This window comes from Thalassophryne amazonica, chromosome 20, assembly GCF_902500255.1.
Source record: "Thalassophryne amazonica chromosome 20, fThaAma1.1, whole genome shotgun sequence".
Taxonomy (NCBI): Eukaryota; Metazoa; Chordata; class Actinopteri; order Batrachoidiformes; family Batrachoididae; genus Thalassophryne; species Thalassophryne amazonica.
Window position 1 is genome coordinate 42,887,430 of NC_047122.1, and position 13,992 is coordinate 42,901,421.

The following is a 13,992-nucleotide window of genomic DNA, read 5'->3' on the forward strand; positions in this document are numbered from 1 at the left end:
TAAACGAACAGTCCCTGTGACATGTTTCTGTTTTTGTACAGATCAGTGGTTTCTGCCACTAGTCTTCCGTGTTTTGGCCCGACACGTCGTTCCTATTGGACAGCGTGAAGCTACGTCACTGCTCAGCGCGTCAAAAGTTGGATTGGATTGAATTTTGACCGCGTCAGCCTGCGACAAGCGGCAATGCGCGCTCCCGTCAGAAGTGTCGCGTCAAAAGCCGAGCTAAAACGACGCTTCTGACGCGTCTAAAAAGCAACATGTCTCATAGAAAATAATGCTTTTTAGACCGATTTTTGACGCTTCTGACGTGTTCAGTGTGAAAGGCCCATTAGGCTTCTTAAAGTCCTGCTCTTAAGAGTTTTTCACCTTAGAAACTCTTAAGGCCTAAGATGCTTTGTGAATAACTTATCTTACCAAGAGAAAATATGAAGAAATGTCTTAGAATTCAGGAATTCTTAGCTTTTCTTAGAATGACATCACTAAGACCTAGTTTTAAATCTTCCACACTGCAGTGTTAATTTTTAATATCAGCATTTTTGTTTTGATTTTTAAATGGCAAACCCTGAACTTTCTAGTTGTTCAGATTTTACTGCTGTGACAATAGTACTGTCAAAATAAATACATATCTACATACATACACATACATACACACATACATACATACATATAAACAATGCTTCTAAAGCCTCGGTCCCACCGAGTGAAGGAGGAGTGAAGAAGGAGCCACGCACCCTGTTTTTTTGTTTCGTGAGCTATCCTGGCATTATAGTGGCTCAGAGTGGCTCTTAGAGGCATTATCTTCAGTTAACGAGGCTCCTCTCTGAGCGTGGCGCTAATTCAAGATGTTCAAAATTTAGCACAACAGCGTGGCGCAGTTTGTGTTCGAGTTACTGCGACAGCTTAGAGGCATTTGCGTGGTGCTTACGAGTCTACAAAAAGTCCATTATCCGTGCGCCTGGCACCTTCGCAGGACCCGAGAGGCTATTTTTGGAGCGGCTCCTCCTCTTGCGCACACAACTGCACCTGCACTGTGCGCTGGACTCTATATATTTTGTAGTGGAGTAATCATTTTCTGCTAAACCTTGGATGTTGAAAACACTTCTAATCACTTCTGGCATCACAGAGGACTGTTTCATCTGGACACTTTTTTTCCCTCTCTTTCCTGCTCCATGTGGAATGTATTTTGAGCAGCTTAAGGTAATTATTTTAAGTTTTTTATAGCTTGATAAACAGTTCCTTGCTATAAAAGTATGTATGTTGATGTCTGTTGTATGTAAAAGTATGTTGATTTAATATCTTGTTAATGGATCACTGTGTGTGCGCACTGAAGCAAGACCTGAGAGGCTATTTTTGGAGCGGGTCTCCTCTTTGCGCACCAAATTCCACCTGCTCTGTGTGCTGGACTCTATATAAAATAATTATTTTGTAGCGGATTAATCATTTTCTGTCAAACCTTTGATGCCGAAAATACCTGTAATCACTTCTGCAATTAATGTATCACATGAGCTCCGCTGTGTGTGCGCACTGAGGCAGTAGTGACTCCTCATCACGCTTCAAACGAGCATTTAGGCAGAACGCCAGCTCACAAAAGAGTGATATTTCAGTCAATATTGGACGAACACAAAGTTAAAATTTGGGTGACTGCGTGAAAGTGGATGTGTGTTTACAGCCATGGAAGATAATAACTCCAGTGTAGCAGCTAAGAGCAGAAGCTGTGCAGCAACACAGGTGGAGAGCGCGCAAAAGAGCGATTTTGAAGACAACACAGTTAAAAGTTGTATCATGGTGACTTGTAAGCTGTGGAAATAAAGAAATATATATATTGAAAATGATCCACAGGTGTATATAATAAAACGGCCACCTCATTCTGTATGCAGAATGGCACCGCGTGCAAAAGAGCACTTTTGCAGAAATAAACAGACGAACACAAAGTTAAAGTGGAATCGCGTTGTAAAAATGATTGTGCTTAAAGCCAGGGAAAAAATAAAGCCAGCAAGTCACGGATGGAACGGAAGCCAGAAAGAGCAGAGAGGCGGCTGTCCATGAAAGGACAACAGCAGCGCGCGCGCAAAAGAGCGATTTTGCAGAAATAAAAGCACAAACAAAGTTTTGTGTGTTTAAAGCCGCAAAAAAAAAAAAAAAAGCCAGAGAGCCGCGGAGCCAGTGAGGAGCACAGAGGCGGCTCTCCAGGAACCCGTGGTTCGGGTCTAGCTGGTCTGGTGCATTACAGGTGGACTGCAGCCTGGCGCACAGCGCACAACTGAACTGTGATGGAGTGTCTATTTTTGGACTGTGTTAAAAAAAAAAAAAAAGGGACATCTTCAAATGCTGCTGTGAATCTGTGAATTGAAAACCCACACTTTAAAGGGACCAGGTATGGGAGAGCTGGAGGTTTGGACCAAACTCACGCCTTAACATGCGCCAACATGGCGTTATCATGGCACTACGTAGCTTAGTGTGGCTGATGCGAGCCATTCAAGGCTGTAATGACAGGTCGGTCGTGGCTCACTAGAGGCTCCTACGCGGCACATGCGGGGTACAGAGAGGCACATAGTGGCACCTTCATAGTGGATACGTGTTAAGATGAAAATGTGGGTCATTCTTCAAATAAACACCCCACACCCATGCGTGGCTCCTTCTTCAGCCTTCATTATTCGGTGGGACCGAGGCTTAATTCAGGGAGAAGAGAGCATGTGAGCCGCTATGAGGGGACGGAACTGCGAGACAGCTTGGGATGCCCAGCGAACACATCACAGGGATGATTTGCAATGAAGTGGACAAGCAGACAATTACAAAACATGTCCAGAAGAAAAGAGAAGGACAGACAGAAATATGAAGGACAGAGAGGAAGGGTGGGAACCAGTGCATTTTAACAGACATTTTGTAAAAGGGTGACAGACAAGCAGCTGGGTACTTCAGGTTCAAGGCTGTGGGGAAAAAAATAATAAAAAAACTAATTTAGATACGCTGCTGGCTGTCTATCATCAAAAACAGTTGGAGAAGAAACGCTCTATTCACTGTGCGCTGGCGGCTCAACAAAGAAATACTGTGAAAGAACCATGAGGTTGCTTTTCTAGTCATCAAGGCCTGTTAAATCTGTTAAATATCCTGTGCCACACGTTTATTTCTGCATACAGCTGAAATTAAAATTATATTACTTCGACCTAGTTGTTAGCTGTATTTGTTTTAAATAGATTCTTTGTAATTTCCCTAACTCACATCCTTCAGTCACCGTGTGCTAACTAGGTTGAAAACTGGTTAGCACATTTAATTACGCCGGGCTAATGGATGGCGTCTAAATTTCCTTTTCCCCACGTGGAGCTGGGTCCATTTATAGCAAATGTTCTCAGAACACAAGTAGAGACTCTAAAGTCCATCACATAGAATGTGCGTATCCTTTTGTTCCTGACAATCTGTAGAAGTGTGAGAGGTACGTGCACACAGACTGCACTTTAACGCCAGAATGATTTGTGGCACTGTAGTGCAAAGCTGTTCCAAAAGTCACTCAAACATAATAAGAAGACGACTGAGGTGGTTTTGCTTGACTGCATTGTGTGTCTGCATCCCTGCGACATAAAAACCAGCGACGTCAGACAGGATACAAAAGATCTTCAGATGATCAGAATCGAACAATATGCATGAATCTAGAAGGACTCAGATGATTAGATGTGATCAGAGTGTGACAGCAGCAAGATTTTTTTTCCCCCTGTGCATTTATACATGTTAAGATTTCATTCATACTAGTTTAATTGCGATTAAAAAAAAATTAGATTTGATTTATCCAACATTCTGTACAGGGACATTTCATTATTCAATTATTAAATAAAAATAAATATATAATTTGTACAATCATTGTAATTTTACTAATATGATGTTTTTTTTGTTTGTTTTTTTAACAGTTGTCCAAATAAATTTACCCAAATTAGTTGTTTCTCAAACATTTCATTTATTTGTAAACAAGGTATTTTCACACTATAATCTTCTTTTGTGTTTCTCCAACTAAGTTTTTTCTCGGAACTTCACGTTCCGGCCCTGTTGGTGTGTGTATCTGTCCAGGTGTTGGCACCCGGGCCTATTGCTTCTGCTACAAGAGGATCAACTGCTGCCTGAGTGAAGTTCTAACTCTATTCAGCTAACTATTTATTTTATTTTGGATTTTATTTCTAAATGTTTAAGTGTTCCACCTTACTTTAATTATTTTGTGTTGTCAAACTGACCATAATACTTCAATAACAGCTTCAGTGGACAAAACTGCCCGGCAAGTATCAGTATTTCCTTAAAGAATACATGATAGTTAATACCAGACCTGCAGTAGATGTTAAATTCCAAACAGGTTTCATAAGAAAAACACTGGCAGTGTGACTCGGGGCCACAACAGCACAAGGACAAAATGACAGACAGATGAACTGCTGCGTGCTGGGGCCAGCGGAGCGGGGGCGAGACAGCTTATCATCTTATGTATCAGTGTGGAGGATTACAGCGGGCAGACAAATGGAAACCATGACGATGGCAAAGCCTCTCAGAAAGCCTCCGAGTCAACGGTAAGGGGAAGGACATGAGGGATGAATGGCACCCGCCTCTCTGCAGCCAGCCAATCACATGTCAGGATGTCCGGCACGACCTTCAGTTACCAGCGGCATCAGTGTCCCTTCAATGACATTTACACAATGATGGGTCCGAGCCACTAAAGTGCTCGTCAGCAGAACTGCAAACCTGTGCATTTTCACTCTTTCATGACCGCAACAAATACAAGGCTCACCAAGCAGCAGAACAAATGATGTGACAAATCATTTCTGCTTACATTTTAAAACACTATGATCAAGAAGTGCGTCACTATGACATTATTCAGGGCTGTGAAATGAAAATTGTAAAATCCGAGGAAAATTTGCAGGGGGTCTGGGGGGCGCAGCTCCCCAAGAGCCGGGGTCTAGGGCCTTGTGGGGCCCCACAAACCAAATTAAATTTCATCTACTGACACATTTCAACATCTCCTGGAAGAACAAATCTCAAATTAGTGCATATTTAAATGATCCTAGATTCAACCTTTCATTTGAATCATCAATGATCATGTTGAAATAACAGAATATGATGTGAAAGTAGGACCTGGAATGATTTTCCTTTTAATTATAAACCAAATTATACATTAACTCAGAACAATTAAACTACATGAAATTCATGAAGACTGAAAAGACTGTTAAATCATGTCAAAAACCATAGCTAAAGCTTGTGGAATATTTTAAAAATCAGAGTAAAATATCAATAACATACCTTATAGTAAAAAAGCCACACATTCTTGTGTAAATTCCTGTAAATCCACTCAAAGCCACAGTGTCTTTTTTCCCATGAAAAAAGTCTACATTAATAAAAACTAATTTACATTCCTGGGTAAAGTCCTGTAAATCCACTCAAAGCCAGTGTCTTTTTTCCCATGAAAAAAGTCTACATTAATAAAAACTAATTTACATTCCTGGGTAAAGTCCTGTAAATCCACTCAAAGCCACAGTGTCCTTTGTCCCATGAAAAAAGTCTACATTAATAAAAACTAATTTACATTCCTGGGTAAAGTCCTGTAAATCCACTCAAAGCCAGTGTCTTTTGTCCCATGAAAAAAGTCTACATTAATAAAAACTAATTTACATTCCTGGGTAAAGTCCTGTAAATCCACTCAAAGCCACAGTGTCCTTTGTCCCATGAAAAAAGTCTACATTAATAAAAACTAATTTACATTCCTGGGTAAAGTCCTGTAAATCCACTCAAAGCCAGTGTCTTTTTTCCTATGAAAAAAAAAGTCTACATTAATAAAAACTAATTTACATTCCTGGGTAAAGTCCTGTAAATCCACTCAAAGCCACAATGTCATTTTTTTTTTCAATGAAAGTAAGTCTCGATTAATGAAAGAAAAAAAAAAGGCACAATCTTTTCTGAAATTCTGTTTGAACAGCACAATGTTTATTTTCCAGAGAGAGAGAAAAAAATTCTTACCAGTTCGCTTTTCCCATTTATCTTTCAGGTGTGTTCATGAAGCCAGCAACAATTCCACGGATTCTTGTCCTTATCACACTTTTTCAAACCGTCTTTCTCGCCATCTTCGCTCTATCTGATATCGCTCCGTGACACAGACATGCTGCAAAATTCTTCTTTTACGACAACAAAATTCCCGCTTTACGACAACTGTCATAACAGCCAGGCTTTGAGTGGCATTTTTCCTCCGCGAATATCCGTGGATCCGAGGAAACATATGTATCTGTAACACACAGATCAGTGTCCGCAGACTTATAAAACTTGCATGATGTCGTAAAAAAAAAAAAAAAGAACGCTTTGTGATAAGCATTTTAAAAACTCAGTAACGATCACGATTAAAGAGTACAACACTAACATCCCCCCCACCCCGCCCATGATGAAATCCACAGAGTTTTCACAGCCCTGATTATTACCTCCACCAATGAAGTTGGACGGCCGTTATGTGATTGCCTGTGTTTGTGGGGTAGTTAGTCTCACGGGCACATCGCCGCAACTATCATCATAAAATTTGGATATGCAGCTCAGGTAATCTTACAACAGAGCGATTTCATTTTTCAAGGTCATAGCTCAAGTTTCAAGGTCACGGAAAAGAAATCTCTCATAATTAGCCATAAATTCGAAACTACTACTACTACTTCCAATTTGGCTCACATCGGTCCTCTTAGGGAGACACTTTCTGGTTGATCCTGGCCTTAGACCTTGACCTTCAAAAGTTCAGTCAAGTTCAAAGTTGACCCCCCCCCCCAAAAAAAGAATATTCTATATTTAAATCTGATGCATGGAGATGGTGTATTGTGCCCTTCAATACAGTTCACTTTTCAAGGTCACAGTCCAAATTTCAAGGTCACAAAAACATGAAAAATGCATCGTTTTAGATCCCACCATTCTGAAGTGTCATTTTGATCAATGTTTAGTCGGAATTATTAAGAGGAACCACTTGAAAGACACGGTTGGCTTTCATGCCACAGCTATTTCAGAAATGTTTGATCCAACTTGAGTTTGACCATTTTGAAGGCCAACGTTTTATTTCATAGTGTGACAGCAAAAGTAACAACTGGAGGTATTTGTGCTCTGAGCGCAGCTCTAGTTTTAAAATGTGAGTTTGTAATTCTGACAAGCTCAGAACTGATATAATTTGGGCACCCACTGCGATCTTTGGCGCTCACCTCAGGGGGGGACTCTGACTTGAGGGTGGAATGCAAAGTTTTACAACCAAAAAAACAAAACAAAACAAAAAAACAAAACAAAAAACATTTTCATGCAGCCGATGGGGGACTCACTGTGGTGTCGTTCGTGGTTACATACACCAGAACCTCGGTGGTTCCCCTGCCACTCACATATCTGTAGCAGTTCCACACACAGCCGATCAGGTAGGCCTGAAAGCAACAAACACAAGGACAATCATCAACACCACAATAAAAAAAATATTAAGGATGCTTGTCATGCTATCATTCATTTATTAAACTTATTTCAACACTGCTGATGCATTAAATGTGGTGGTGATGAAGGCTGCGGTACAGCCATCACTGCCTCTGTGAGCCCACGAGACACGTCAGCTCTGCTTAGGTTGGTGTGACTTGGCAGAGGAACTGGAGCGTCGCTGTGAGTGTGTGAGCAGCCTGCCGAGTTAAAAACTGCCAGCAAGAGCAAACAACCTGCTGACTGGAGCTCCTCAGTGTGATCACAACCGTGAACGAAGGTCGCAACGCACTGTGTAACACGTCAGATGATCATCATTTTATACTTTACTAAATAAATGTATAAATGGTTATATTTGAACTCATTTCAGAATCAGAAAATGATACCAGACATTTATCATTTTGATACCTTCTGTGTCAAAAAATTATTTATTTTTTTGTTTAACTCTTTATCATTTAAAAAAAAGACAATTTTTGGTAGGCAGCTATGGCTCTGTGACAAACAACTACTTAATTTGTCAGCATATTCTATGATTAACTGCTTAATCAATAAAATGTAAAAACAACAAAAACTGCATATAACAGTTTTGTAGTATTCATACTGAAAACCAAATTATGCAAAAATCCTTGTATTTTAAAAAGTACAACTTGTCAAATGGTTGCAGCTTTGACTGATAACTGATTTCAACGATTCATCAGTTAAACAAATAGTTAATATTTTTCTCTGAACTCTTGATAAATACAGCTTTGTGCAAAAATGTAAGCATTAATAAACAAACAAACCCCAGAGCAAAGGTGCTGGAGTAGGAAAAAAAAAGCTCAGAAATATCAATATGCAAGGCTAAAAAGTATTAAAATAAGAGTCTCTTATGACTTCTGTGTCAGTGGGTACGTGCAATCTAGTTCTTTCTGTCATGACCCAACACTCATGACCAGGGCTGTGAAATGAAAATTGCGAAATCCGAGGAAAATTTGCAGGGGGTTGGGGGTGGGTGCAGTGTCCAGGAGCCGGGGTCTATGGCCCTGTAGGGCCCCAGAATTAAATTTTTACCTTTTATGTTTTCGGTCGAGTTTGTTTGTTTGTCTGTCTGTCAGCAGGATAACTCAAAAGGTTTTGAACGGATTTTGATGAAATTTTGTGGAGTGGTTGGAAATGACAAGAGGAACAAGTGATTAAATTTTAGTGGTGATCCGGATCACGATCCGGATCCAGAAATTTTTAAAAGATTCTTCACCATTGCGGGATAGGGGGAATTTTGACATTCTAGTTTCTAACTCCACAAAAACAAGACAGAAAGGCTTGAAAAAAAATTAAGGTGTAACAGTCAAATGTTCTATCAAACAACAAAGTTTGGTGATGATCAGATCCGGATTCCTGATCTGGTGATCCAGAATGTGCAAAAATATAGGGAAAATAGAAAATGTGTCAGTGTGAGGTGACAAATGAAGCTAGAGATGCACAACACCAAATTGTAGCTGAATCTGTACTGATTCAGTAACGTGTCATCAGATTTGATGTAGCTTCAAATGTTATGGAGCTAGATCCAGAAGAAAACCGCCATTAATAACTTTTGAACTAATAAAGACATAAAAGTGATTCCAAGTTCTAGTGGTATGTTTTCATGGTCAAGGATGTCAAATATAAAGGAAAGAAAAGTGTATGTATCATAGTTTTGGTTGTAACACTGAATTGTTGACTAGATCACTGTGCCAAGGAGGGAATCTCTTTAGGGTCAGTGACCCTATGGTCTTGTGTAGCACATGCAACACTTAAAAAAAATAGTTCTATTTCAGAATTTACTATTTATTTAGAGAAGTGTTTCAGAAATGTTAAAAAAAAAAAATCATATATTTGCAGTTTAGTTGAATAATAAATTGAATTTTGTCTCATTTGTTTTCGTCTATAAGCACATGCAATATCAATATCAGTGCTCAGATGACAGTAGCTTCCGGGAAAGGTGCAAGTTGCAATAAACTGATGCCAAGCGCTAAGGATACATGCTGTCCAGTCACAGCAGATGAAACTTTTTTTTACTAAACTTTTTTTAGGTTCAATGATTCCACGGTGTGTAGATGTTATGGCATCAGTGAACCCATGGCCTTGGCGGAGGTTTGCACTCTCCGAGTGCTTTTAGTTATCTAATGATACTTTTTCAGCATCTCCTGGAAGAACAAATCTCAAAATTTGTGCATATTTAAATGATCCTACATTCAACCTTTTAGTTGACCTGTCAATGATGATGTTGAAATAACAGAATATGACGTGGAAGTAGGACCTGGAATGATTTTCCTTTTAATTGTAAACCAAATTATGCATTAACTCAGAACAATTAACTACATGAAATTTATGAAGACTGAAAAGACTTTTACAGCATTTCAAAAACCAAAGCTAAAGCTGTGAATATTTGGAAAATCATGGTAAAATATCAGTAACATGCCTTATAGTAAAAAGTCAGTTATATTCTTGTGTAAATTCATGCAGCCTAAATCCATTCAAAGCCACAATGTCTTTTTTACAATGAAAGAAAGTCTAGATTAGTGAAAAAGTCACAATCTTGTCTAAAATCCTGTTTGAACAGCAGAATGTTTATTTTCCAGGGAGAGAAAAATTCTTACCGTGTTTTCCTGAGAGGGGACAGTTCACTTTTCACGTTTCTTTTATCTTTCAGGTGTGTTGATGAAGCCAGTGACGATTCCACGGATTCTTGTCCTTATAAGACTTTTTCCAACAGTCTTTCTCGCCATCGTTCTCTCTGTGCGACGTCGCTCCGTGACACAGACAGGCTGCACAATTCTTCTTTTAAAAACTTGAAAGCTCTAAAAGTTTGGGATGTCCACATGCTACATTTAGCTTAAGCGCCGCACAGCGTCGCTGCAGCAACCAACCAATCCTGCTTTACGACAGCTGTCGTAACAGCTACACTTTGAGTGGCATTTTTCCTCCGCGAAACTCCGCGGATCCGAAGAAACTGATTTGTATCTGTAACACACAGATCAGTGTCCGCGGACTTATAAAACTTACATGATGTCGTAAAAAAAGCGAACGCTTTGCGATAAGCATTTTAAAAACTTGGTGATGTTCACGATTAAAGATTTCCCCATGATGAAATCGCGGAGTTTTCACAGCCCTGCTCATGACATAGGTGAGAGCAGAAATGAAGTTCCAGTATATATATATATATATATATATATATATATATATATATATATATATATATATATATATATAAAAAACTTACCGGTACTGTAAGTAACTAAAACAGACAAATGTAGTACAGTACAGGAGTACTACAAAGTAGACTAATTGCCTTTAACTAAAATTTAGACGAATTATCCCATAGTGTTGCAAAAACATGCTGTCAATTAATTATTTGTTGATTACTATTATTTGTGGAATCATGCACTGAATTGTAAAAATGGGAAGTGTTCAGATGTCGCTTACTTTGTTTAATAAAATACATAGTTTTGTGTTTTGAAATTAACATTTAGAATTTAAAATGTGGCCTTTTATTGGCAGAAAATGAAGAAAACTTCCTCCACACATTAACATGGGTACACTAGGGTGCTTATGACTTTTGCACAGAACTGTACATCAGAGATGAAATGTTGGCTGCCTCTCCATCTATCCATCCCTCGCTGCACTCATCTCTTCCTTTCTGCTGCATTCCCTTTGTTGGTTCTTTGCAGGGCTCCACCTTCCCATCTGCCTGATTTACACCAAGAGCAGCCAACCGGAGGATGCTGGATTCCTCGAGGACTTCAGCAGGTGTAGCCACTGGCCACGAGAGCTCAGTGAGTCCTTGCAATTTCCTATCTGGCCATTGTTCCAGCTGAATGATTCGACTATCATCACTCCCGGGAAAACAGGCCAGTACGCACCACTGCAGACGTGTATGCGGCCCGTTGCTGAAAACCAGCTTCTGCGTGAAACAAAAATCATGTTTTGAGGAAACGTTTAGGGGACACAACTCGATTTGATTGTACAGACGACCGTAACTTCATGTCCGCTTTCATCGCAGCATCCAAGAGCAGAGCTGCGCCTGGAGAAGCATCTCGGCATTAAACAGGAATTAACCTGACTGCAGCCAATTTTCTATGCTGTCCCTGACTGTATGATGATTCTATGAAGACGACAATGTGTAGACTGGCAGGCAAGCAAATGTGATGAGTCTGCACATTTCTACTTGTAATATTTATACATTGCAGCACATTACAACTTTTTTGTACAACAGATTTACTCATATGTAATGTATATTTATACTGTTGCATGTTTTTTCTTTTGAGCCCCCCCAAAAAGTACTGTGATAACTGCACAATAACTTGGCAAAATATAGCCTGAGCTAAGTGTTTGATGGCTGTGGAGAGGCTGCAGTAAGACCACCACTGTGTGCAGACTTACCTTGAAGGAGAGGATGCAGCCAATGAAGAGGAGGATGACAAAAACTAGGCACATGTTGTTGGTGGACATGATGTCCTCTTTGTAAGGGAATGTTCCTGGCTGAGAGAGAGATAGCATGGGATCAGTTAAGATGGGTGGTTGGGAGGGGAGATGTAAAACAAAAGACAATACAGGGAAATGTGACATAATATAATTAAGAATTTATTTTTCCCCAAATCAGATTGGAACAACTTGATGACAGCCAAAAACCTGAAATATATCTTTTCTTCCACCTCCTAATAACTGCATTTCCATTGAGAACAATAGAAACCTGCAGCACACAGTATTTTCTGGAGTAAGTCATACTCGCTGAGTCGAGTATTCACTGCATCTATCCAAACGTGTCATGAACAGGAAAGAAAACCTATATAAGTCGCATAGGTTTACAAGTCACAATTATTTTTGAAACACTATTCTACTACCTTGTGTAACAAGAAAGCAAAATTAATGGAATTATGTTATTTATAATACATGCATCATGTTAGCAAGCAGAAGCTAACAAGCTAATAAATGCTGTACGAGCTGAAAAACTCGAGTAAACTGCTTTTTTTGCCATTGAACAGATGAACATAGGTAAGGTAAACATGCAGTGTAATTAATTACCATTACCTCCTTTTATCCCAGAATGTGGCCTTTCAGTTTGAGAGCATGATTATTGAATTCACTTATTCTATAAGGCAAAGAATGTTTTTCTCATTCATAACTTCTTGTTTTATAGTGGGTAGCATCCAGCTTCATGTTGCATTACTGACATTTTCTGCTCCGGAGTGTGAATCACAGTACCTCATTAAGTACACAGGAGTAGCTTGTCACGTGTGTAGATGTTACCATCTTATGACCCTAGATCAGTGGTGTCCAAACTATTCCAGAAAGGGCCGAGAGGGTGCAGGTTTTCCTTGCAGCCACTGACTCCAGCAGGTGATTTCACTGATGAACTCATCCCACCTGCTCAAAGTGATGTTAACCAGTGAAATCACCTGCTGGAGTCAGTGGCTGCAAGGAAAACCTGCACCCTCTCGGCCCTTTCTGGAATAGTTTGGACACCACTGCCCTAGATGATACTGCAGTATTTTTCATATATAAATTGCTTTGGAATCTAAGATGCAGAACCTCTCTCTCAAAAAAAAACAAAAAAAACATGCACACGACTTATGGGCCAGAACATATATGGCTTAGGTTTTTTGGTAAGCAGAGGATTCTCACCAGCTGCTGGAGGTAGTCCTGCACGGTGTTGGGATAAACCACCACACTTATGGCTACCAGCATGTTAAGGGCAAAGTCGAAGATTTGGTAACAGAAGAATGGAATGATCCAGGCGGCGTGTTGCTATGCAGGAAATGAAAATCAACTCAGAACGAGCACACAAACATTGTTCCTCAATTTCAAAAAGCTGTGTGGATAATATCAAGCCAGTGATCCATCTTCATGTACTGTATGAACCCCATCTCATATGAAGTGCTTAGTTACCTTATAGGCGCCATATGTTGCCATGCCACATATAAGAATCATGAGGAGGGATATTGCAGTGGCTATACAGATATCTGCGAAAAACAAATGAAAACAAATATAAGAACAGCAAATCTTGTTTGTCATAATTTACTGGACTACGTGTGACAAAAACCAAGGTTTATGCTTTTTTTTTTTTGCTTTTTTTTTTTTAAGACTAAGCACTTAAGTATTTTGCACTCAATCTGTCCTGGATATAAACAAACATCTGGGTATAACTGTTATGCAAGTGGTATGTAATTTAACAAAACCATGCACGCTAACGCTACCACTCAACACAGCAACTCTCAAAAATGATTCAGGAATGTGGCAACAGTACCGTTCAATAAATGTACAGCTCCACGTGCAGTATCAGCAACACTTAACTATCCTCAATATATCAATCTGGAGCCTGTTCTCATAAAATGTTTTTCTGAACAAATTTTGCACAATGACAGTTGATGGGTTTTGATTATGACTGAACCTCAGGAGAACGATGTTGGATGAGGACAAAAGAGAAGACATCAATAGATTTTTGCTACTCGTCAAGAATTCTCCAAATATTAACAACTGTCAAGAACTGCATCCACTTTATATTTCGCCAAGATATTACCACAGTAAATTGTTTTG

The 13,992-nt window shown here is 39.5% G+C and overlaps 1 protein-coding gene across 1 annotated transcript in view; it reads right to left on the reverse strand.

Moving 5' to 3' along the window:
- Positions 1–13,992, reverse strand: part of laptm4b (lysosomal protein transmembrane 4 beta) — a 32,095-nt gene that overhangs the window by 2,566 nt on the left and 15,537 nt on the right. The window contains exons 3-6 of the mRNA XM_034160981.1: positions 13,345–13,418; positions 13,081–13,203; positions 11,839–11,937; positions 7,302–7,397 (exon numbers count right to left, since the gene is read on the reverse strand). Of these exons, the coding sequence (XP_034016872.1) occupies positions 7,302–7,397; positions 11,839–11,937; positions 13,081–13,203; positions 13,345–13,418 (392 nt within the window). The remainder of the gene's footprint in view (positions 1–7,301; positions 7,398–11,838; positions 11,938–13,080; positions 13,204–13,344; positions 13,419–13,992) is intronic.